This window comes from Python bivittatus, unplaced genomic scaffold (assembly GCF_059951505.1).
Source record: "Python bivittatus isolate LINGU-HERP-01145 unplaced genomic scaffold, Pbiv_v1 ctg000680_np1212, whole genome shotgun sequence".
Lineage (NCBI taxonomy): Eukaryota > Metazoa > Chordata > Lepidosauria > Squamata > Pythonidae > Python > Python bivittatus.
In genome coordinates, this window is record NW_028277095.1 from 5,035,052 (window position 1) to 5,060,495 (window position 25,444).

The 25,444-nt window shown below is 43.3% G+C and overlaps 1 protein-coding gene across 3 annotated transcripts in view; it reads right to left on the reverse strand.

Moving 5' to 3' along the window:
• LOC103054091 (disintegrin and metalloproteinase domain-containing protein 9) overlaps positions 1 to 25,444 on the reverse strand; it is a 55,477-nt gene that overhangs the window by 14,682 nt on the left and 15,351 nt on the right. For all 3 annotated transcript variants that reach the window (XM_088152065.1, XM_088152066.1, XM_088152064.1), the window contains exons 3-15: positions 24,365 to 24,429; positions 23,978 to 24,056; positions 20,867 to 20,943; positions 19,075 to 19,258; positions 18,155 to 18,220; positions 17,002 to 17,073; positions 14,751 to 14,920; positions 12,020 to 12,101; positions 9,139 to 9,272; positions 8,214 to 8,385; positions 6,616 to 6,708; positions 4,358 to 4,553; positions 2,920 to 3,025 (exon numbers count right to left, since the gene is read on the reverse strand). In XM_088152065.1, coding sequence (XP_088008191.1) covers positions 2,920 to 3,025; positions 4,358 to 4,553; positions 6,616 to 6,708; positions 8,214 to 8,385; positions 9,139 to 9,272; positions 12,020 to 12,101; positions 14,751 to 14,920; positions 17,002 to 17,073; positions 18,155 to 18,220; positions 19,075 to 19,258; positions 20,867 to 20,943; positions 23,978 to 24,056; positions 24,365 to 24,429 — 1,496 coding nt within the window. The remainder of the gene's footprint in view (positions 1 to 2,919; positions 3,026 to 4,357; positions 4,554 to 6,615; positions 6,709 to 8,213; positions 8,386 to 9,138; positions 9,273 to 12,019; positions 12,102 to 14,750; positions 14,921 to 17,001; positions 17,074 to 18,154; positions 18,221 to 19,074; positions 19,259 to 20,866; positions 20,944 to 23,977; positions 24,057 to 24,364; positions 24,430 to 25,444) is intronic.

Here is a 25,444-nt window from a genome sequence, read left to right on the forward strand (position 1 = left end):
TGCAACAGGGCGCTGAAAGGATAAAAAATTACATAAAAGCCTCCCTAAAATAGCAGGCATAAATCTGTCAGCAGCTTAAAGAGTATGAAATAGAACCATTCAACCCAAGCAGTTAAGATTTCAATGTCCCTTGAGAAAGAGCTTTGGGCTTGGTGACCCTTAATGGACTTTTGCTGACCAGGACTGATGAGGCTTTAAGGATTTGTTTATAAATAAGCGATGGGAAGAAGAGATCATTTGTTGTATTTTAAGAGGAGGTGATAAGTTACTAAAATTGTTTATACTTGTGTTGAAGGGAGGCAGTCATTTCTTTACATATATCTTTTCTTTTTCTTTACTACCTTATTTTTTCTTTCTTCTCTACAGGTAATCCTTGCTTAACAACCACATAGGACTGACAAATTTGTTGTTAAGCAGGGCAGTTGTTAAGTGAGTCACGCCCAATTTTACAGCCTTTTTAGCAGTGGTCATTAAGTGAACCATGCAGTTGTTAAGCGAATCATGTGGTTCCATATTGATTTTGCTTGCTGGAAGCCAGTTGGGAAGGTCACAAATGGCGATCACATGACCCTGGGACACTGCAACCATCGTTAAGTGTGAGCTGGTTGCCAAGGGCCCAGATCGCGATCACATGACTGTGGGGATGCTGCGACAGTTGTAAGTGCGAGGACTGGTTGTAAGCCCCTTTGTTCAGCACTGTTGTAACTTCAAACACTAATAAATGAATGGTTGTTAAGTAAGGACTGCCTATATTTTTCTTTCTATTTTTTTTCTGCACTTTCTATTTTTTTATTCTTTTCTATTTTTTGGTTTATATTAGTTTTTAATCTTTTTAATTGCAAAGTTTAATAAAACTACTTTAAAAAAAAAGAGAAAGGGCCAAGAAGGAAAAGATCTTGTCTCAACTTCCCATTGCCTCCCAGAATTCATGCCCCCAGAGAAATTTCCCAGCCTTCCTGGCAGCCAGCAGCGTCCCAGCAGAGGCTGGATATGTGCAGAAACCTTTCTCAAGGGCTGGCAGATGCCTGGGAGGAGGTAAGGAGCAAAGGGAAGCAACTCAGTTTTGCAGCTTTGCATGCCACTCCAAGAGATGCTTTGCTCAGATCCTTACCGAGGCTGGGCCCTCCCTGCCGTGATTTGCAAAATGCAGATCATCAGACCAAACAAGACTGCAAGACACAACAGCCCCAGGGTGGCCAAATGCCTGGAGGAAGAGATCAATCTTAATTTGGCACCCAGAACTGAAGGAATGACATCCACTGGAGGCATTTCTGCAACTGGAGAACTGCTTTGACTATAATGTCACCTCCTAGGTTTCCCTAAAACAAATTGCGCTCAGAGGTGGCACCCTCAATAGGCACCCCTGATTTACCTTAGTTCAGTGTTTCTCAACCTTGGCAACTTTAAGATGTGTGGACTTCAACTCCCAGAATTCCCTAGCCAGCCATGCTGGCTGGGGAATTCTGGGGGTCGAAGTCCACACATCTTAAAGTTGCCAAGGTTGAGAAACACTGTCTTAATTGATGGGCAGGTACATATGGGAGAAGGCACTCCTTCAGAGATTTGGATCCTAATTCCTATGGGACTCTACACGTTGTCACAAATACCTTGAATTTCGCTTGGTAGCAAACTGGCAGCCAGTTTGTTCTTTCAAAACAAGCGTCATCAATTTGCAGTTTCCAGGCAAGGGTTTTTCAAGATTTTTTTTTTTTTTTGCAAATTGGAAAAAAAAAAATGCCCTCAATACCAAAAACAACCCAAGTCAGTCCTCTTCGCGTCTTCCCAGGAAATTGCTTTTCCCCCCTTAATAGGCTGGTGCCATGAGAACGAATTAAAGCCAACCCCAGAAAACGATAAACTCAAGCCGGGCAGTGGGAAAGTTATGGAGGATGGGAGAATGTGATCCTATGGCACCTGCTTCAGCTTTCTGAAAACATAGACCCCTTTTCTTCTTCCAGGCTACGTTCCCAGCCCTTCTATCTGCAACTGTAAGATTTAAAGCATGCCCAACACTTCCTGGAACCTCACAGAGGCAGCGGACACAGATCTCCAACCATTTTGCAGAGGTAGACCCAGCTAAAACATTGCAATCCTGTTATGGGCAATCATACCAATCATATTATTTCTGTAAGCCACCCGGAATCACCGTGAGCGAGTTGGGCGGCCATATAAATTGTATAGATAAATAAATAAATATCAAAAGAATGTCATGGTGGGCCTGGCTGGTGAGAAGGTGGTCATTCCCCCGGAGCAACCACCACTATTTCAATCTGAGCATGCCCTGGGGGTCTACGTGGTATTATCGGAGGTCTTCTTGGAAAGAAAGATGATGCTTGAAGCTGATGCTCTGCTTTGCAGCATGTTAATTATGACCCACCTATTTCTTTGTTTTTTATTCCAAATAGTTTTTAAAAAAAAAAAGTCAGATGGGCCAGGAAGCCTGGTGGGAATCCAAAGACCACTCAGCAGACCTGGATAGGAAGATATCTGTGATGGGATGTATATACAAAGAGGAGGGTGATGTGGGAGATCCAGGCTATCAGGAAGGAGGGGGTGCATTCCAGGAGGGGAAAGGAGACAAGAGACAACACAGTCCAGAGCAGGAGCGTGGGAAGTGAAAGAGGTTCAGGATAGCCACTCCCTAGAACCTCACAGGGTATATCCACTAGTTGCTGTAGTATAGATTTAGTTTGGCAAGATTCTGTCTATACGGTGTAAGCACATAAAGGAACTTGACTCAACTGGACAGTTTCACCATTGTTCTTGGGCTGGGCCGGACAATATCCCGGAGCTTGCAATGGGACAGGTACAGCAGAGTTCCTTGTTCCTTTACTGCACCTTACCACAACAGCATACCCTGGACTTCTAAGAAACACCTCCATCAGGTCTCCAGAAAATTTCCCCATCCTGCCTACTCACCAGCTCGAACACTTCTTGAATTCACGGTTCTGATAACCACAGTTTCCAAACCGGTCCCCTTTGGAATTCACATCTGAGAAACAAATTTCAGGGGCAACCTTTGCTTCTGCAAAAGATACATTTTGGAAGCAAGGTTAGCAATCCAAAACTCATTTAGCCCACAAGGCCCAGAACAGGAGCAAGACTCCCTCTGCAGTTAGAGATGCACTGGAATCTTTTTAAAAAGGGTATTAGTTTACCTCTGAAGGTCACTGAGATGTGGCTAGTAATACCAAAATACCAAATGATGGAGACATTTTCAACTTTTGGGGTGGATTAGGAGTACTTCAGTGAATTTCTGGGTGGGAGGGCTGCTCCAAATTTGCCCCTTAAAACCTGTTCAGAATGAGAAAAATCACCCTGACAGGGAAGGGGGAGCTTCTAAGGGGTCTAAACAGGGTCCCCTAAAAAAATCCAATGGCCAAAAAATGAAAAAAAAAGTGGGCTGAAAATGCTGGATATATTTTGGGGATACAAAATAGGTACTATGTGCTGTAGGACCTGTAAGCACCAGGGATGGCCTGCTCCTCATTTAAAAGAACTGAAGACACAAAGTCTTCCACCTTAATGATGGAGGAGCTAAAAAGGCAACCATACTTTTTTTTATATACATACAACCCTTTCATTTACTTGTTTAAAAACAAATAAACGTGTTTTCTGCCTCACTGTTCTGACTTTTCTGTTAGACTAAACATCCAAGGAAGCTAACAAATGCATAACGTATGATAAATACACAAGCCGGTTATAGAACTGAATACGTCAACGAACGAACAAATAAAAGTGAAAATAGACTTAAATGAAATCAGGCTAAAAAGGAAGAAGCAAAGGAGTGTCAAATCAAGGACCCCAAATTATTAGAAAGGTTTTGACATGATGATGAAATGCAAAGAAAGCAGAAAAACCAAGAAGGGAAGAGCCAGAGCCACTAGATAACAATACTGGCTTCCAGTGACTTACTATACGACCCCCCAAATTAAGTTAAACTAAAGACTGAAAAGACAGTGTATAATAAATGTGCTTACTTTTGCTTAACTTTTGCTTCCACTGTTTGCTATGGAAAATTTTAAAGCGCTTGTAATTAAAAAAAAAAATCATTACCTTGGCCAATTTTTCTGTAGTTTGGGTGGCAAAAGCTATTCCCCACCTACATACACAGGTGAAACATAAGGAAAGCAAAGGCTTGCTTTTGTTCCCACTGATCCTTACAGCAGCACATCTGAAGCCACGTGTGGAAACAATACTCTAATTCTGTCTCATGCTCAGGAAAAAAACATCCCAATCCAGGTGTTAGGAAACAGCTGCTCCGAAATCAGATGATCCCAGGCTTGGAGCGGTAACACATCCCTGCTGAATGCCAAAATGTGCTGGCTGCTTTGACTGAAATCATAATTTCCCTTACGTGCTCCAAAGATATCCTGGCACTGTAACTCATAATACTGGCAAACCCCATTGTAGCAGTAGGCCTCGTCTCGGTGGCAAGGGTGCCCATTCTGAATGGTGACATCCTGCGGGCAGAAGGAGGAAGACCCATTGCAATACTCTGGAAGGTCACACTCGCTGGCTGCCTCACGGCACACGGTGCCTTTGGAAAGATACTGGAAAGGGAAGAAGGGAAAAGGAGGCACTGTCAACTTTTTAAGGTCCATTAAGGAATGAACTCAGTTTCCCCTTCCAGGTGCCCTCCAGGTATGCTGAAATGGCAATTCCAAGAGTTCTGTGTTCAGCATTTATCAGGGAATTGTAGGGCTTGCTGCATATCTGCATGGCACCTGGTTGAAGAAGGCTAGAACAAAGCTAAGCGCAATAGAGACACATATACACACGAGAGCCAGTCTCTGGCACCAGGCTAGAAACCAGGAGACGGTGAGTTCTAATCCTGCCTTAGGCATGGAAGTCTGGCTGAGTGACTTTGGGCCAGTTTCTCTCTCTCAGCCCAAATCACCTCACAGAGTTGTTGTTGTGGGGAAAATAGGAGGAGGAAGAAATATCAGGTACGTTTATCATCTTGAGTTATTTGTAAAAATAAGAAAGGCAGGATAAAAAAATAATTTTAAAAAATAGACCCAATCTCACACTAGTTCTATCCCACCATGATGCCTAATCATATTTAGCATTTGTTCATCACATTTCGAGTGCCTGAACTACTGCATTATATCATGCTCATCTATGTACGCTAGCCCTGGAAGACAGACTAGTAACCATCTAAAATGGCTATTGCATATCAAGCAAACAAAGCTACAGTCTGTTATTACTGATCAAAGGTTGTTCAACCCTTGAACTGTTTTATTCATACATTTCTAATATATCATTCCTCCAAAAGTTGGTAAACATGATTAGCTCTGAACTTTTCCTGCACAATGAGTCCCATCTTGGTTATATAGCTGAAAAACGTTGCATTACACCCAGGTGCTTGGATGTAAAAGAATTTTGAAGAAGGGATGAGTGGGTTTCGCTCCCAAAGAAATGCATGCAAAGAAAAAAATGGTAGGAAAGAAAATGGAGTGGGGGGTAAGACTTCCTCGGGTTGAATTTCATTTCTGGTGACATCCCTGTTGTTTCCTTAGCAATAATATGTGAAGTGGTTTCCACTGCTATCTTTTGGGGCATTTTTCTCAAATTCTCTGAATAGTTCTGGATACTGGTCATCTCCCATCCAAGCCTTAACCAGGTCTGACTCTGCTTAGCTTTTTTTGAGATCAGCCATAGTTGCTAGATTCTGCCACCTACTGGAGCTATCCACAAAAATTATGGAGTTGCTAGGGAATCAAACTTGCTTTTTCAAAATGGAAAACAGCAAACAGTCTTTCAGCTGTCTTTAAACCTTTTTTTGAAAAAACATGCTTAGAACAACCCGCAGTTCTTTGCAGATAGGTTTCTTCCCTTTTCTGGCCCTTCATCCGGCTACTAAATCTTGTCGTTTGAAAATATTCAGAAACTTCTGCATAAAGGGTCCAGTGCTGCAATTGATAGACTAACCTGTCTAAAAGGGCCTTTTTAGACATAATGTAAAATTTTAAAAAGGAAATATATGCCTTCCAACTATTGTCTTTTATCTTCCAGCTTTTGTTGTTAATTCACATTAAAACTCAGATCTGAGCAGGCAACAGAATTCAGCTCATTTTGGGGGAATTGTACATCCCCCATACATGCTGGGCAGTCTATGGGTCACAAGAAGCCCCCGAGGGAGAACATTTTTGCAGCCTCCAGATGCTCCTCTAAATCTGTACTCACTGCTGAGATTCGGTTGCAAGTGGCAATTTTCAGCAGCACAATTTTAGGGACATTTTTGTTGTACAGTAAGGTTAAAAATAGAGTTTTTAACAGTAGAGTAAAGCCACTGAATGGCTTAGCACACCTATTTTGGATAACAATACTGGACCCAAACTTTTGGTTCCACCTCTTGGGATGACTTCAATACCGTGATACAACACTGCTTGACAAATATGGGGGAAAGCGTATAACCCCCAACAAAAACACTATTATTTGCTGGACGCTATTGTCCAGCAAAAAGCAGCCAGTGCTTCATGGAACTCAAGGGGCCTGATTTCGAAGCCAAAGATGACAGGTTTGTTCTGCTGATGTATTTCTCCCGTACTAATTCTACCCCCCTCCTCCCCGCCTGCTATTTCTTGCAGGGCTTTGGAGCCAAGTTCTCACCTGACAATCTTTGCAGCAATCTCCATATCCACAGACCGATCCTGAGCGCAGTCTGCAAGTTCCTGCTTCACAGCAGGGATCAGATTTACATTCCTGAAAAGGATCAACGCATAAGAATTTAGCACACTTTCAGCTGTTTTCAGCCCCATCTTGAAACTAAAAGTCTAAGCCAGTGTTTCTCAACCTTGGCAACTTGAAGAGGTGTGGACTTCAACTCCCAGAATTCCCCAGCTAGGAGTTGAAGTCCACACGTCTTCAAGTTGCCAAGGTTGAGAAACCCTAGTCTAAGCTGACTGAGATTTTATGTGCAAACAGGCATATGAGTGTGTTCTTAGGCACAAGTGTCCACACACAAAGATGGAAAGATTTGGTACCACCCACAATGGAGGAATGGTTGGTGAAGATGATGGAACTTGCAGAATTGGCCGAATTGACTTCTTTGATTAGAGAAAAGACAATATCTACATTGATTGCTGATGGGAAACCCCTTATGGACTTTTTGCATGAAAGAGGAAAAAATGCACTTATGATTTATGGCTTTGAGGATTAGACAGGATAGGAACTCGAGTTAGGCTGTAACCACAGAACAAGAGGTAAATTTATAATTTGTGATAAAGAACATCAGAAGCTACTTCTTTGTATTTTCTTTCTTTGTTTTTGCACTTTTCGTTCTTTCTTTGATCTCTTTTCTCTTTTTCTTACTCTGTATTCATTTCTATTAGTTTTTTTATCTTCTTTCTTAGAAGTTTTAACAAAATTGTATTTAAAAAAAAGGCACAAGGGCCCACATATGCGTGGCCAAACGTAGCAACTAGCATGGCCCTTGGAGGGCAAGACTTTAGCCATTCATACCTTTCAGCCCTTCAAGGTAGGCCAGGTCAAGAAATAGACACCGCATGGACTACTGGAACTCCATTTTATTGTTTTAACGTATAACAGAATCTTGAAAGCCTGCCAGGGTTTCCTTCTGTCCCCTCTTATACCATACAGAATCAAAGTGAGCTTATTTTGACTCTCTTTCTCACACTCCCATCTTTTCCAGAATGGAAATACCTTTGCCAATTTTATTTGTTTTCCTCTACAATGGCATGTACAACCCAAAGTCCAGAAAAGCCTTTGGTGTCTCCATCCCAGTGGAGATCTTCAAAGGGTACAAACTGCAATTGGTAGCATGACAGAAGGAGAAAATGACTAAATATATAAATAGAGAAGAACTGTATTAACTATATGATTATAGCTAATATGAGATCAGGCATCAACTTTCTATGAACATCAATCAGTGCAAACTATTCAGACTGTTAGGTAGACGTAAATGACATAGATTTCACTTTTGTCCTGGCCTCACTCACTACTTTTTTGGAGCACGGTCACTGTATTCCTCAGAACTCAGAAATTAGACATTTCTTCAGTGCAAGCCGAGTTCTTAAGAACACATCATTGTCTGTGTGCAATTTCCCCTCACATCAAGGTCCTAGGACAATTGTACTTCTTGAACACTGCTTGCCTTCCTCTTGATGTTTCACTCAACGTTCAAACTGGTTGGAAGCTAAAACTGACCCTGGCAACCAACATGTCTCTATGATGCGCATGTTACTTACCTCCGCTGACCCACAATCACACTCTTCTCCTGCATCCACAAGCTTGTTGCCACAGTATGGGACGCTGTAGGTTTCATCAGACCTGGGGATGTTGAGAAGGCAACTTCCGCCCTTGTTCAAGGTGAGCTTTTCAAAGTCTTCCTCGCTGCACGTGCTGAAATTTCTAGCACCTCTACAAAGAGGGGAACATTTCAAAAGCTCTCATACTGTGTTTCAATTAGGCATGTCAGTAAAGATGATGGTCGGTTTTCTTCAAAATGGATTTGGGATTGGAAATAGAGGAATTTTGTTGTTGTTTAGTCGTTAAGTCGTGTCCGACTCTTCGTGACCCCATGAACCATATTGCGCCAGGCCTTCCTGTCCTTCACTGCCTCCCTGAGTTTGCTCAGTTTCATGCTCATTGCTTCAGTGATGCTATCTAACCATCTCATCCTCTGCCGTCCTCTTCTCCTTTTGCCTTCAATCTTACCCAGCGTCAGGGTCTTCTCCAAAGAGATCTCTCTTCGCAAAATAGAGGAATAGCAGGTAGCATTTTGATCAACTGGTGCTTTATAAATGGTTCTGGCCTAGGGCAACCTTTTTGTGAATGGGCAAGCCCCATTCCTGGTAGCCATTACCCACCCTAAGTTCTCAAATTCCAACTGTGCCCACCAACCCTCAACCATTTGGAGATTTCAGAACTTTGGTCAACCTGAAATACTGGAGACTATACGGATACACCCTTGCAATTTTCTTGGCAACAATATAGAAGTGGTTCGCTACTGCATTTCAACTTCCTGTTCTAGCTTCCAGTTCTGAAATTCCCTGGACTTCTCCCATGCAAGTACTAACCAGGCTGGACCCTGCTTAGCTTCCAACTCGGGTAAGATTGCCCATGGGGCATGTGTCAAAATCCCTTTGGAAAATAGAACTGGGAGTTACTTACGATGCTCCAGAGTTCATAATACAGTTCCCTGTTTCGCAGTGACAGTTTCTGTCATCATCGTGGTTCATGCCCAGGTTGTGGCCGAGCTCATGAGCAACAATGGATGCAAACACCTGCACACTGGTGAGTCCAAACTACAAAATATCATAGAACAAAGAAGACAGATGGATTACTTTGTCAGGAGACTCTTACACCAATAGTACTAGGCAAACTGTCATGGAGCTCAAGCAGTTTCCCAACTGCTGCAACTTCTGCAGCACATTTAGAGAAAGGGAAGGTGAATGGCCTTGACCTGGGCCTTTGAAAAAGGTGGAAGCAGTTCCAATTTGCAACCAATTTCTGTCCCAGTCCTGTGAGAAGGAAAACAGCCATCACTCTGTTTTTTCTTCAAGTTCTCAGGATAACAAAGGAAGGGTCCCCTGTCCCACTTCCTTGCTTTCAGGGAATTCATTACTACCACTGACATTAAGATAATTTCTGCCCAGCTGAGGGCCATACTTGGTCTTGGAGAAGCACACCAAGAACCACACCCTCCAAAATGGGTCAGGCAAAGACAGAGGAGTGGCCATAGCCAAGTCAAAGTCTAATTAAAAGATTGTTTTCAATGGCCAGGAACTCATCCCAGAATGTTCTTTCCCAGGGAGGTATTTCTGCAACAGTGGCCTGGCTGAAACTGTTGTCTCCACAGAAGTCCAACAGAGTTCCCATGTCCTTCATCAAGGAAAAGGAGAATCAGGTTTCTTCCCGTAATCGAGGCTTTTACTGGAAATACAAAAGTGATCATCTGACAAGGGAAAGCTGATGTAATGGTATGTGAGAAAGACCTTGAGAAATGGGGCAAAGAGATGCTGCCTAGGGAACAGTCAGATAAGGGAGGGCATAGCCCGCAGATGCATAATGGGAAGAGAAAGAGGCTCAGAAGGGACCCTCCCTAACTTCTCAGGCCGTAAAAAAGATGTGAGGGGTAGAGAATTGTACTTTCAGACTTGTAAGATTCTGTTAATGTAGCCTTACAATAAAGTAGAATTAGCTCATCTGGTCGTGTTTCCTGTCTGGTCTACTTGTGAAGGCTGACATCAATCTTGCAGGTCTGAAAGTACAAATCTCCCATCGTCTTCTTTATAGCCTGAGAAGTTAGGGAGGATCCCTTCTGAGCCTCTTTCTCTTCCCATTATGCACCTGCGGGCTATGCCCTCTCTTATCTGACCGTTCCTTAGGCAGCATCTCTTCGCCCCATTTCTCATGGTCTTCCTCACGTACCATTACAGCTGCCCATCACTGACAAGCAGGCAATCAAATTTATGAAACCAGAGAATCACAGGACTGGAGGAGGCTGCTGAAATCATCGACTCCCATCTGCTCAATTCAGGAGTCCAAATTAATGTATCCTCACAGAGAGTGCCCAGCCTCTGTTTGATTGCATCCAATCAAAAGGAGTCTACCCTGGGAACTTTAAGATGTATGGACTTCAACTTCCAGAATTCCCCAGCCAGCCATGGAATTCTGGGAGTTGAAGTCCACACATCTTAAAGTTCCCAGGGTTGAGAAACACTGCTCTAAGTCATTGGATCCAATGACAAACTGCTTTTATCATTGCAAAGTCTGTCCTAACGTTATGTTTTATCTATCTTTCTGCAACTTAAGACCATCATTCTGTGTCCTAAAATCTTAGATGAGGGAGAAGTGACCTTGACAGCCCATGTGGCCTACTATCGTATATCCCTGTCTGCTCTTCTTCAAGCTAAATGTATCCATTCCATTAAATTTCTCCTCAAGAGACTCAGTTTTCAATCCTTAATCATCTTGGTTGCCTTTCAACGTTGTATACTTCAGCTCATTAAGATAAGAGACAGAGATGTTTAAAAATGCAAGGAACTGAAACACAAAGGATGTTATTATAAATTTCCAAGTTCTTAATATTTTGACATCAGGAATCTGCATCTGAAAGCCTGGAAAGTATAGATGCCATAGAATGAAAGGCAAATGATTTGCCCTGAGAAATGGTTTCTTCGATAATTTATGCAAATGTGCATGTTAATAGGGTAAGATGCAAACCAAGGTTCTGCATACTACAAAGGGAAATGCGTATGAAATTTCTCCATCTTTTAAAAATCTGTAAGGAGGAAAACAAAAGCCGCCTGGACTTCTGCCCTAATAAGCACCAAAAAAGAAAGGAATGTTTTACTGATCTGCACACTGCGTTGCCCAAACGCAACATAAGAGACTAAATCTAAACCATCCCAAACACTGTACAGTGGAACCTCGAGTTACGAATTTAATCCGTTCCGTGACTCTGGTTGCAACTCGAATTTGCAACACGAGGCAAATTTTCCCATAAGGTTCAATGTAATTACCGTTAATCCGTTCCAGCGTCCGCAGACCACACGTCAGGGGCGGAAAAATGGCCGCAGACCACGTGGAACGGGCAGGAAAACGGCCACGGACCACGTGGAATGGGCGGGAAATGGCCGTGGACCACGTCGAACGGGCGGAAAATGGCCGCGGACCACATGGCACGGGTGGAAAATGGCCACGGACCACGTGGCACGGGCGGAAAAATGGCCGCGGACCACGTGGAATGGGTGGGGAAATGGCCACGGACCACATGGAAAAGGAGGAAAATGGCCGCGGACCACGTGACACAGGCGGAAAAATGGCCGCGGACCATGTGGAACGGGCGGAAAATGGCCGTGGATCCGGTTTGTAAGTCAAGGCGAGTTTACAAGTCAAGGTAAATTTGGGGGGCCGGAGCTGGTCGTATCTCAAAAAATTCGTAAGTAGGGGCGTTCGTAACTAGAGGTACCACTGTACTTTCTATCACAGCCATAAAAGCTGTAATTTTATCTTTAACTCAGCTGAGATGCAGTTAACGGCTGCTTACCACATTAATGCCTCCAGCGTGACTTTTGGAGCACACTGTTCCTACATAAGCCATCCCGGCTGTGCCCCCAAATTCCTTCCTCCTATAATGTAGGGGAAAATAACCCAAGTTTCTTAACGACAGTTAAGCAGAGAGTTAATTACATCTGAAAGTAAACTTTAATCCATTTAAAAGCACATGAAGTACTGCTAGCAAACAGCAGTTCCTATATCATCTGCAGTATTTTCTTACCACCCAAAAGGCAAATCACATTATTTATTGTAACCTGCTTTTATTTTAGATCAGTGTTGTCCAAACTTGGCCACTTTAAGATGAGTGGACTTCAACTCCCAGAATTCCCCAGCCAACTGGCTGGGGAATTCTGGGAGCTGAAGTCCAGTCATCTTAAAGTGGCCAAGTTTGGACAACACTGTTTTAGATAGATAGATAGATAGATAGATAGATAGATAGATAGATAGATAGATAGATAGATAGATAGATAGATAGATAGATCTATCTATCTATCTATCTATCTATCTATCTATCTATCTATCTATCTATCTATCTATCTATCTAAAACTCCCAGGCCTCTGGTAGAGGACCCGAGATTGAGGAAGACCCATCCCACCCACAGAGGAGAGAGGGGAATTATTTTTATTATTTATACATACACATATATATAAATACAAAAATAAAAATAAAAATGCAGGTTACACTGAAACAATAAATATATATCTAGAATATATATTGTTATATATATTGTTATATATAATAAATATAAATATATCTATATCTATAAAAGCTGGGGAATCCCCAGAAATTTGGACTTAACAATCAAGTTTAAACGTTATAAAAAGTGAAGTTATTCAGAATCCAGTGACCCCACAGGAACACAAGATTTTAAGCAAGGTCAAATGTTCAAAATAACTGCACAAGCACTTCCAGAAGGATTGTTTCAACCAGTTTAGAATCGGCGCTAAACCCCAGCATTCCCCAGTATTGGAGAACAGAGCCCTTCCTCCTGTTCTGCAGAAGTTTATCTGCAGCTAGAGCAAAGGTGGCCCTTCCTTATGCGGTCCTCCCATTCTGCAGAGCTGGTGAAGACTTTGTTCAGCTACTTGCAGAACTCCTACCCCCATGCCCATCCCTACCCCTGTGCCCACCCCACCCCAGCTCTGAGCTTCAGGGCCCTATTCCTGGTGTGTCTGTAGGCATGGTTGACCCACTTCTGCCACCATGTATCTCCACTATTTGGTTGGAGACACTGGGGAAAATGCCTGGTTGCATTTCACCCTCAGAGCTCATCAGAAGCTTTTTACATGCAAGAGAGAAGTCAGCTTTGCATTTAGCAAGTGTTGCCTCATAGGAACTGCTCAGATTATTGTTCCTGTTTGTCGTGCAAGAAACCAGATAATTGCCTACATGAACTGAAGTGGAGGGTGCAATATATTTAACTTCCCTCTTTTGTGGAGGTAGTATGTGGTGTTGGGGGATGATTGATCCAGAATCTGTGGTGATCAGGGTACTGATTGGAGGAGATTTTATAAAGTTTCATCCTACTCATCTGGGATTGTCTTATTCCCTGAATGTTTTCAGCAGAGGTTGGCAGAAGCAAAGATGAACCCAAGTCTGCTTCAAATGGCTTTCGAGCAAAGAGGAACAAGAACGGTGGCATTTGCAAGTGCCCTTCGATCTAACACAAGGTGGCAACAAGGCACAAGAACCCTCAAACCTGCAACACCACTAGGCGGTAACCCCTCATCTCTAAATAAAATAAGTAACTTTTTAAAAACTAAAAATGGCCAAAGTCTCATAGTCCAGTCTTGGGGTATGGTGGGGGGGACCTTACATGTTGAACTCTTAACCACAGCTGATGCATTTTTAATACAATGGCACCATGAATTTTCATGAAATTGTGTGATCCCTGATCCTTGATTTAACAAGTCATTCAGAGCAGCTTAAACGGGAAAGTGACTCACCATCCCAGGGAGTCATTGGGTTAAAATACAGTTAATCCTGATTTATTTAAAATACATTTTTAAATACATACATTTAAATATGCATATATTCCCCAAACAAACTAAGGTCTAGTATAGACTGGTGTGTGTATGTATGTATATATGTATACGTGTGTGTGTGTGTGTGTGTGTGTGTGTGTGTGTGTATCATTTAAAAATCTCTATTTTTCAGTTAGTGCATATTGGTGTCAACTACACAGGCCTTATTATTTAAAAATATATATTAAGTCAAGTTCATGCAACTCCCTTTCATAACCTCCTGATTGGACCATGTCCCACCAGAAGGGGGAGTAGGTCATCCTGAAGTGAAAGCTGAACTGTAACTCCCAGCAGCCCATAACTGTTGGGGGGACTTCTGGGAGATGAAAATGCAGCAAGATACGGAAGGTCACCGGTTCCTCCCTGTTCCTCCACATCCCTTCTAGCCAAAGGAAGAACGACAGCTTTGTTTGCCACCAAGGGAGGGTAGAACTTCCTCAGTGCTAGTCAAGAGATCTCCTTCACAGGTGAGTCCCAGAACTTTTGGACTGAAAGTCTTCAAAGGTACTTATTCTAACTACAAAATGGGAAAAACTGCCCCACTCCATTCACAGGGATGTACCTGCGCGGGCACAGAGAAGAGAATAAAGGGATTAGAGGGGACTGGCAGGGAGTTGTGGAAGGAATCTGTCTAGTGCTTTTGGGCAGAAAGGGCGTGTGGCCTCCTTGCCAAACAGGGAGTGCACAGATCTTACAGAACAAGCTGGGCGCTGTCATGCCGTCGGCGTGGGACAAGTTCCTGCTCTCTCCACTGCACGAAGTTGGCAAGGACATCCCCTGCTCCTCCTTCCATTCGGATCTTATTTTCAAACGTCCAGATCTCCAGGCCAACCAACACAATGCGGATGTTCAACATAATGTACATCTGGAAATAGCAAAGATAATGGTGGAACAGAGGACATTAATGCAGCCTGAATATGGCATTCGCCAAGGCTGGCTTCATTATTTTAAAAAGAGAAGTCTTGGCTTCTAACAACTTCATAGACACATCCACGCAGTTTTCTGGGCAATCCATGGAAGTGGTTTGTCACCACCTTCCTCAATTATGATTTTTTTCAATTTCGATTTTTTCAGTCTAGCTGAGAGCCCTGGTGAGATCTCCCGAAGGTCTTTTATCTGAGGGAGCACCAGAAAAAATGGGCTGAGTTCACATATCACACGAATCCATGTTCTGCTCAACCACTGAATAAGCCACAACCAATGGGCTTCACGCAATATTCTAAGTCAAAATCATACAAACCACCATGTGGCTTATGTGAGTCCAGTCTGGATATGTCAGCTAATTACTAGCCATATCCTTATATACTGGCTAGAGATTTTGGGAATTGGGGCACCTGTGAGACTAGGCTGAAGCTGTCATAACCTAAAGATGAAGCAGGCACGTAAGCAGAGAGCACAAAAGCCAGGAATCTTATCTATGAGATCCCTTCAGGGAGGTAGATAAGAAGGAAGCAAGTCCTTAAGGAAAAAACAAAGGACCTGAACCAGACAAAGGAAGTTGGGCCTGAGCACATGGAAGCCCTCACCCCAATCCCATCAATTTGTACTTTTGGGGATAAAAGGGGTCCCAAAGCCCGCCCATTCTGAATCGTCTTGGTCATCTGAGTCATCCAGACTTGGCGGCTTCCGTCCCTCTAGCTAGTGCCTGGCAGCCTAGTTGGGAAGGATGTGGGTAAGTGTGTGTGTGTATGAGGAAGAGCAAATGTACCTTGCAACCAGTAAAGTTTTGCTGTTACTTTAAATTCACTGGGTCTCCGTGTATTACAAAGAACCTCTTGGGCCTCAGAGTTTGGTTGGAAGTGATTTGTGTGTGTCCCTAATTATTTCCCCGCTGTTGACCAGGGTTGTGTGTCTGTCTGCTCCAGCCGCACCGATCTGGAAACCCAGGTAGAAAGCAAGGGGGGCTGACAAGATCCGTGTGCCTCAACAGGCTGTGCGTGTGTGACCATAAGCCGAACCTGGGAGCAGCGTGTGTAACACACCAAGTTGGCAAAGGCTGGTGCTCAAAAATAAAGGAAAGACAATGCCCTTGCGTTGGGTGAAACATGATTAACTAACTAAGGAGAGCTTAAAAAGAGGAGAAAATTCCAAGTGCTGTATGAAAAAAGATGTAAAATATAACCCAGGGCTATATTTTTTAAAAACCATCTACACCAACCAACCATCCTCTGCCACCTTCCATGTAAATGGGTAAAAATGTAAATTGTGCAGTTCTTTCACACTACTAAAAATTCAGGTATGAATACACATTTCTTACTTTTTTTTCTTTTTCAAGAGCACTCTGAAGAAATCAGAGCCCTTGAAGGAATTTAAAATGAACCCTAGGCTCTATATTTAATCTTTTGAAGGGTGCATTAAATTTTATTCCAGAAAAAAACCTATATACCATCTAATAATTATTCCAGAGGCTCTTTATAAGTCTACTAATTTAAAAGGTTAGGTGGGAGCACAATCAGAGAGCCTCAGCCCTGTATTGTATTTGTTTTTCTCTTTAAATGTATTGCACTGTATGTCCCATATTTAATGGACTGCATTTATTTTCTTTTTGGATTGCTATTTTTACTCTGCACGTTGCATCAAGTGATCAATGGGGAGGGTAATTCCTATGTAAATGGATAAATATTTAAGAGTTTTTAAAACTTTCCTCCAGGCATTAGGGCAGGAGATATTTAAAATAAACACTGCAGAAGAGCTAAGAACAACGTTGCAGGACAAAGGAAAGCCCTGGAGACCATCCACCAGACTCCCCCTTCCTGTTTGCAGACCTCTGTTATGATGGTAGATTGTTTTATGATGATCATTATTTTAAGTACAAAACGCATTTCTCTTTGTTGGGTCCTGCCCCTTCTCTGGATCAAGACAAATGTGTTTTGTACTTAACATGATAAGGAGGATCATAAAATAATTCCACGCTCTTTGCATTTGCCATGAAATTCTTTCACTTACGCTATCCAGATAGTTTGCCAGCTGCACCATCTCTTCTCTTACTGCGGTTTTATTCTGGCCTAGCAAGTGATACTGCAAGAAAAAGAAGAAAAGGAGGGTGATGAACATCATCAGGTCAGCCCAGGGAACTGTCAAATGCATTATCACTTTGGCAGCATTGCAAGACAACCCCTTCCAGGTTAGCCAGCAACTGTTTCGGTGACCCAGAAACTCAATGCAGCCTGCTTTGTGATGATGAAAAAATTATAAATGTTTATAGTAACTTTATCAGCCTAATTTCTCTCTATTTCATCATCGCCTAGTTCTGACCATACCTGATTGGGGCATGATTGGGGACCATACCAGGCTTGGGGTCTCTGATCTAAGATTCAGTTTGGATAATAACCCTTCAGCAAATCTGAAAGGTTTTCCCTTTTCTTCCAGATCTAGTCCTGCACAAGAATTCCAAGAAAACATGAGAATTTGGAAACACTATAACAAGTAGTCCAAATTCTGGTACCACTTCTACTTACAGCAAAGGCTGGACAATCTATAGATCTTCTTTGGCTGCCTTCAAAACTCTCTCCAAAAATTCCCCAGCATGACTGCAGAAAATTAGCAGTGTGCTTCCTATCATTTTAAGTTTGGCACAATGAAAACAGTGGGGTGGACCCTAACATTAGCTTTACACAATTTTAAAACTCCAAGAAAATCCCAAGCCCCCCAAGGACTAAAACTGGAAAATCCCTACCCCGAGTGCACCCATTTTGCATCCTCACTTCTCCACAAATCTTGTCCCCACTAAGCTGTGACCCTTCTCAGGAAGATCTTTCAATGCAGAGGAATGGGGCAAGCAATGATCAAACATGGCAGGAAGCAGAGCGAAGGGATCAAATGCTGGCTGGATTTCGGGAGGCTTCAGTCTTCCAGGAGGGAGAAACAAGTGGTTTGAAAGTTGGGGGCTCAAAAATATGAGGCAGAGATTGATGCCATCTTTTAGACCAACGTTTTTCAACCTTGGCGGCTTGAGGATGGGTGGACTTCAACTCCCAGAATTCCCCAGCCAGCATGGCTGGCTGGGGAATTCTGGGAGTTGAAGTCCACACCATCTTCAAGTTGTCATGGTTGAGAAACCCCGTTTGAGACAATTATATAGAAGACACAAGCATCGTACCCTTTCTTTGTCCACAACAATGAAAAGCTCCACGTATCTTGTTTGTTGAAGAACGCCTCTTTTCCTCTACCAAAAAACAAAACAAAAAACAGGTTTATAATAAACTAACATTTCTCTCCTGAGTCTTAAATTCAAAACAGAATGATGCCATACGAACTCCACGTTCCCATTGTCTGTCCATTCCAGAGTGTACCTTTGGGAAATAAACACAAAAGAGAACCAAACTTCCCTAATCCTTTTTCCCTCGCTCTTTCTCGCCTTCAAATTCACGGAATCAACATTGGCCGTAACCCACTCATTCCAAACATGACGCATCGAACACTGCATTTGTTCCCTTAATACTGCTACTTCAGGTAAGAATGTCCAACAGGGCACTGGAAAACAAGACCCACGTCTAGGGCAGTGTTTTGATTTCACAATATGGCAGTCGTATCAGGCTTCAGACTCCCATGAACCGAAACTAGATGGAGCTTTAAGAGGAGAAGGACATGGCTTTATTCAAGGGGGATCAACAATGTCAAAATGGCAGATGCAACTGAACATGCCCCACCCCTTTCGAACATGCATCACACACAGGGCATGCATGTAGAAGGGGGCGGGGCTTCAACAGCCCAGTCACACCCACCAATTTGGTATCATTGACCCAACCGGAGGTCCTATGTTTGCAAGCAATTTTGCCACATTTTCTTGAGTTGTTCTGTCACTGTTGACTTATTTCCATACAACTCTTTCTCTTCCTTCTTGTTTAGAATACGCAAGTTGTACATTGTAGTTTCTAGATATGATCTTCTTACGCAGATTGTCCGGCGTGCTTTCTTTCTTTTTCCTTAAATTTAACAAAGAGGGGAATTTTTACACATGACATTCACTGCTGCAAGTGGCAAACTGTAAACAATTAAACGTTGCCAAAGGGCACCCACTCTTGTCGGCATAGAATCGTCCGGGTGGAGCTGAGCCTCTGCGCTTTCCCGCTTTCCATCCAGATCAGGAATGCTGCAAGACCTGGGATCTTTCTTCACATTCGCCATTCGGTAGACAGCATGTCGAGAAGTCGCGTTGATCGGCTCAATTCCATAGCTGATGTTCCTGATTTGCACCAAGCCCCTGGCAACAGACATCAAAATAATTTTCCAAATGATAGGGAGGAACCTCAAAAAGGCTGCAGAACATCACACGGTGGTGAGGAAGCAGAAATTAAGATTCAAATATACAGAAAGAACATGCATATTGGACTGTACCATGACAGCCAGGAAGCACTGGTCGTATCTACACACATCCACGTACATGCACAAAATCTTCACCAACCAGGTTCAGGTTATAAAAATACTAGAACTAAAGTCATGCTCTGAGCTGGCACTAGATCTAAGGTAAGAAAGTCCTTTCATGCCTGGGAGGGCGGAGAAGGGGAGGGGAAGGGAAGGAAAGGAAAGGAAAGGAAAGGAAAGGAAAGGAAAGGAAAGGAAAGGAAAGGAAAGGAAAGGAAAGGAAAGGAAAGGAAAGGAAAGGAAAGGAAAGGAAAGGAAAGGAAAGGAAAGGAAAGGAAAGGAAAGGAAAGGAAAGGAAAGGAAAGGAAAGGAAAGGAAAGGAAAGGAAAGGAAGTAAATGGATGAAGAAGGGAAGGGAAGGGAAGGGAAGGGAAGGGAAGGGAAGGGAAGGGAAGGGAAGGGAAGGGAAGGGAAGGGAAGGGAAGGGAAGGGAAGGGAAGGGAAGGGAAGGGAAGGGAAGGGAAGGGAAGGGAAGGGAAGGGAAGGGAAGGGTCACACTGCTGGTACCTTGCCAAGAGAAGGGTTTTAGACTAGTTATCAAAGTCCTGGTTTGTTGGAGAAGGGCCATGCTAAACTGCTGATTCAATGGAGGCATTCTTTCTAATACCTGGAGTTGCAACCTTTTCTCTAAAACAGGGGTGAGCAGAATAGTTTTCTGTTAATTTATAAAAAATAACCAAGGATCCCTGCCTCCAAGCTGTTCTATAACAAGAGGAACAAAAAAGAACTCCTGGCTTTCCCTTAAATCCATACTTCTTAACTTTTGGTATCACAAGTCTGGCCAAACGTTCCATCAAAGAAACAGAAGACTTCCTTTGTTTTCAAGAACGCCATTTCTCAGGGATGTCAAGCGGGAGGGGGGACACACATGGATGTCACAACACCAGCCCCGTCCCTTTTCTAGGTGGGTCACAACATCACACAAACATCACGACTTACAACACTGCTTTCTTCACTCTGGTGAAAGCGGTGAACTCCAATTCTCTGATATTTTTCATTTCTAGTAAGGGTGACAAGCTTATTTGAAGTTTCAGTGTGTCCCACCGAACTATCGAGTCCCACTAGTGTCATATATACCACTAGTTGAACACCCCTACCTTAATTATGTCACTGAGATGGACAGAGTAACCAAGAAGGCATTTATCCGTGGAAGGACTAAGTTACTTTCCATTCTAGAATCTAAACCAGCGTCTGCAAAATTAAGCAGGCACGTTATGTACCTGGCTCTGGTCCAGATGATCCACCCCTAATTCAGAACCCGAGGCAGGACGGTAAAAGAAAAGGAGCAGGTGCCATGGCTAGTATGCCTCATCCACCAAGTTTATAAAGCATGTAGGGATTTTTTTAAAAAAAGTGGGGTCCCCACATGGCAAGCCACTGCAGGACCAATGCAGCAGCTGTTCTCTGCTTCTTCCCCACTGAAAAAGTACAAAAGGAGTCCGGTTACCTGAGCCCCAGACAGGTGCTGACTGCAATGAAAGAATCTGAGATTCCTTCGACATATCCGTGGTAGTGGCAGTGCTTCTAAATGGGGGAGAAAAAAGAAAGAAAACTGAGCATCAGGCCATGTCAACGGTTTAACCTTGATGAAGAGAGCTATGGCAATGGTCTTGAGGGGAACTCAGAAGCTGTTAGAGCAGTGTTCCTCCACCTTGGCAACTTTAAGATGTGTGGACTTCAACTCCCAGGATTCCCCAGCCAGCCATGGGAGTTGAAGTCCTGGGAGTCTCCTTCTCCTTCTCCTTCTCCTTCTCCTTCTCCTTCTCCTTCTCCTTCTCCTTTCTTCCACCATCAACCAAAAAGTCATGGCTGGCTGGGGAATCCTGGGAATTGAAGTCCACACATCTTAAGGTTGCCAAGGTTGAGGAACTGTGTTAGAGAAACAAGGGCAGAAGTGTTCCTTAAACCCAAGAAAGGAGGTAGAGTTAAGAAAAGCTCCTTTCTCATTCACTAGGGTGTAAGAGGGAGGGAAGGTAAATCACAAGCAAACTTACATGACTGATGTCTGTTGTATCTGTAACTGTACTGCAGTGTTTCTCAACCTTGGCAATTTTAAGATGTGTGGACTTCAACTTTCAGGATTCATGCTGGCTGGGGAATCCTGGGAGTTGAAGTCCACACATCTTAAAGTTGCCAAGGTTGAGAAACACTGCTGTATTGTATTCCATTATATTATTTACTAGGACTTATATGTCACTCCAGTCCAGTGGCATTCTGAGTGGTTTATCTTCCCTTCTTACGGTATGAAGTTGAAAGTAATAAAATAATATAACCAAAGCACAATAACAAAATCTGTAGCAAAGAGAATTACTAGGACTATGACCATAAAGACTCTCCTTCTCCTTCTCCTTCTCCTTCTCCTTCTCCTTCTCCTTCTCCTTCTCCTTCTCCTTCTCCTTCTCCTTCTCCTTCTCCTTCTCCTTCCCCTTCCCCTTCCTTCCATCAACCACTTCAAAAAGCTCTATTTCCAACTTTATCCCTTGCTTCTCCTCCCTAGCTTATCCCCTTCCAGCCATTCTATCTGTTTCAATTCTGCCAGCGTTTCAGGGTTCTCCTCAAGGCCATCTCCATGGTTCTCCAGACCTCATCTCAGATTGTCTTGACTATCACTTGTTGAGTTCACATTCATGCTAAGCTCTAAAACATGCTGTGCAAACTGCAGAGGTGGGTTTCCCAGGAAAAGTATTACTTTCTCAGCCAGCTAGTCACTCTGGACCTGTTAAAAGCCTGAACAATATTGAGCCACCGTCTCCCCGCACCAAGTGGGGCAGCACAGAGGGACCAAAAGTGAGGTCAAAGGGAAAGAGAAACAAAAAACCCACTCAAGATGCCTGCTAGCTCCTGAAGTATCAACACTCAACTCAGTCCAATTAATTATTTGCCAGCACATGAATTATGTGTGTGGAATTTGCTCCTACAAAAGTCTTGGGTGAGGTTCCTGGAACAGCTCCAGGGACTGGCAGTATTGTTGTTAGTGTGATCAAAAGGGGAAATTATTAAACGCAAGGGACATAAATCATAATCCATGCATTGAATTCATTTAATTAATCTGAAACACCAAATACATTAAATCAAAATTTAGTTTTTCTCCCATTCTTCCCACCCTACTTCTTTGCCCTGGCTCACCATATTTTGGGCTGTAGTCCCACTACACCACCCAGAAGCCTTTGCCCGCCCCGCCAAAAATGTATGCACCTCTAGCAGAAAAGAGACTGATCTGCAATTATTTGGGAAGCTGGGTATTAGGCAATTTGAAGTCTTAAGAGGCAGTCCTGACCCATGTTTCTCTGTTGGAACCAACCGTCTGATCGCCTACTCTGGCATGTCATTCCTATGTATTCTGCTTGTGTAAAAAACCCTGAAACTCTGACCTTTGGACTGTCTGACAAACCTGACTTGGCTCTCTGAACTTGGGCTGGATTTTGACTTCTCTTCTGCATGTTCCTGTTGAAAGCAAAACTACCCAGGCAAGCTTTCTTTCCTCTGTTTGGATTTACATTCCTTTCCCCATCTGCCATTTATCTATTCAGCGCTGAGTAAATTACTATTATCACCTAGCAACTCTGGGTGTGTGTGTGCGTGCGTGAGTTTGAAACCTGAAACAGGACGTCCAACGCTTAAAAATATTTATGAGAAGCTGCTGGGGGAGGTCATCAATCGGCTTAGGGTGAGGTATCCTCAGTCCATGGATAACCTCATGAGTCACTTCCTCATGAGAGTCACTTCCTCGTGAGATGGGCGGTGTCCAAATTTGAAATATAAACAAATAAATAAATAAATAAATGTCAACTGGGCACTGTCATCCCAGGCTGAGCCAGAAATGTGGAATTCCTAGTCCATCCTTAAATCATGGAGTCTACAAGGGGGTAGTAACAAGCTGAAACTAAATCCAATCAAACAGAGGTGATGATTGTCCAGAAGCATCTTGGCTTAGACTTAGTTCAACTGCTAGCTTGGATGAGGTCACCCGCACCCAGAGGTAATCCTGGATTCCCAGCCCCTGCTAGGAAAGCAGATGGAAGCGGTGGCCAGCTGAGTGGGTGGGCCAGGTGCAGCCTTGCTTAGACTGGGAAGCCCTGGAGCCAGTGACCCACACCCTTCTCACACCACACTTTGATTACTGTAATATGCTCTAGAAGTGTGTGAAGCTAGTGAAACAGCAGGTCCTTGAGAGAAGATGGTGCAATGAATGATGGGGCATTCCAGTGTACCCCGTCACCTCATCCTTAAAGAAATGGAAGAACATCAAATTCCCCCAGTAAGTATTCCTTCTACATTCTCTTCTCCTTTGACAGGCATTTCTTAAGTAAAGGCTCTTTTAACAAATGGAAAGAGAAGGAGAAGGAAAAAAATATCTCCCTTTCTATGCACATACCCACATGCCCAACTCCTCTCCCCACAGACTGAGGGAGGGGCTACAAAGGAAGTAGGGGGAGAAAGCCCAGCATGACCAGGGCTTTCAGACCACCTTCCTCTTCAGCCAGAGCAAATTGGTTGAAACATTTTTTTCTTCCCCTTTTCTTGTTCTTATCAACCCTCTGTGAAACATGAAACGTACCTGAAGGCCTGGAGTTTCTGTTTGCAGATTTCCACTTTTATCGTAGCTATAAATGGTGAAGCCTTGGGGTATCAGTTCTCTAAAAGGAGGGAGGGGGTAAACACACGGATGCAAAATAGAACATGCTTCAAAAATCAAAGTAAGAGAAACGTGGCTCGAAGAAAAGCAATTGACCAAGCCTCGGCCACAGGGAGAAGGGGTGGGGTGGGGTGGGGTGGGAAAAAAAGGCACGTTCATCCCCAACTAAACTTCTGCTTCCTTCCACCACCTGTAACTTTTTACATAAATCAGTTTTCATCAGCAGAGGGAATAACGGGCCAGTTTCAAGGAGAGTAGGATTCCCAAGAGAGAAAATCCGCAAAACCCAGCCAGAAGGGAATCACTTACTTGTTCCTTCTTAGATGAAGGGTATACCGTACTCCTTCAATTACAACAGTGAACGATAAGGTGTCCTCAAAAAATGAAGGGAGAAAGCAATATTAGCAGGGGATTCACTCCTACTTAGTGACCAAGTCCCAAACAAACAAAATGGCTGTTCCGCCCCACTTTATGAAATGTATTAGTTTCACAAACTCAGTTTAGGATGGGGGTCTAATTATCTAGAACCAAGTACAGGTAGTTCTCACTTAACAACCATTCATTTAGTGACCGTTTGAAGTTACAACGGTGCTGAACAAAGGGACTTACAACCAGTCCTTGCCCTTACAACCATCACAGCACCCTCATGGTCTCATGATCACGATCCGGACACTTAGCAACCAGCTCGCACTTACAATGGTTGCAGTGTTCTGGAGTCACAGGATCACTATTTGCAACCTTCTCAGCCAGCTTCTGGCAAGCAAAATCAATGGGAAACTGTGTGATTCGCTTAATGACCCTGTGATTCACTTAACAGCCATGGTGATTTGCTTAATGACTGCTGCAAAAAAGGTCATAAAATTGGGCGTGAATCACTTAGCAACCACCCCACTTAATAATGAATGTTCCGGTCCCTATTACGGTCATTAAGCAAGGACTACCTGTATGCGTCCCTAATGGTGAAGGTAGATGTCCAAAGTATGATCAGTTGGAATCTCAGGATCTATTGTCCTGAGATAGCCAGCTGCTGACTATTTCTCCCCCTGCTCTCAATATTTTAAGCTGGGGAAACCCTATAAGTTGGGGAAACCCAACGTTTGTAAAAATGTGACTTTGTGTAAAGATAGATATAAAAAACCCATTGCCCAGTAGATTTTCTGGGCTGCAACCCCCATAATCCCTTTCTACTGGCCCTACGGGTTGAGACTAACAGGAATTGAAGTCCCTCACATCTGAAGGGTACTAGGTTATCCTTCTCCAGTATTGTACCAGTTTACCAATTCTACCTGCCAACTTATTTTTTGCCTGTTTTACTGTTGTATTGCTTTTCACTCTCATTTTTATTTGAGATGCAGCTGAAAATATCCAGGGCACCCAGGGCAATTTTAC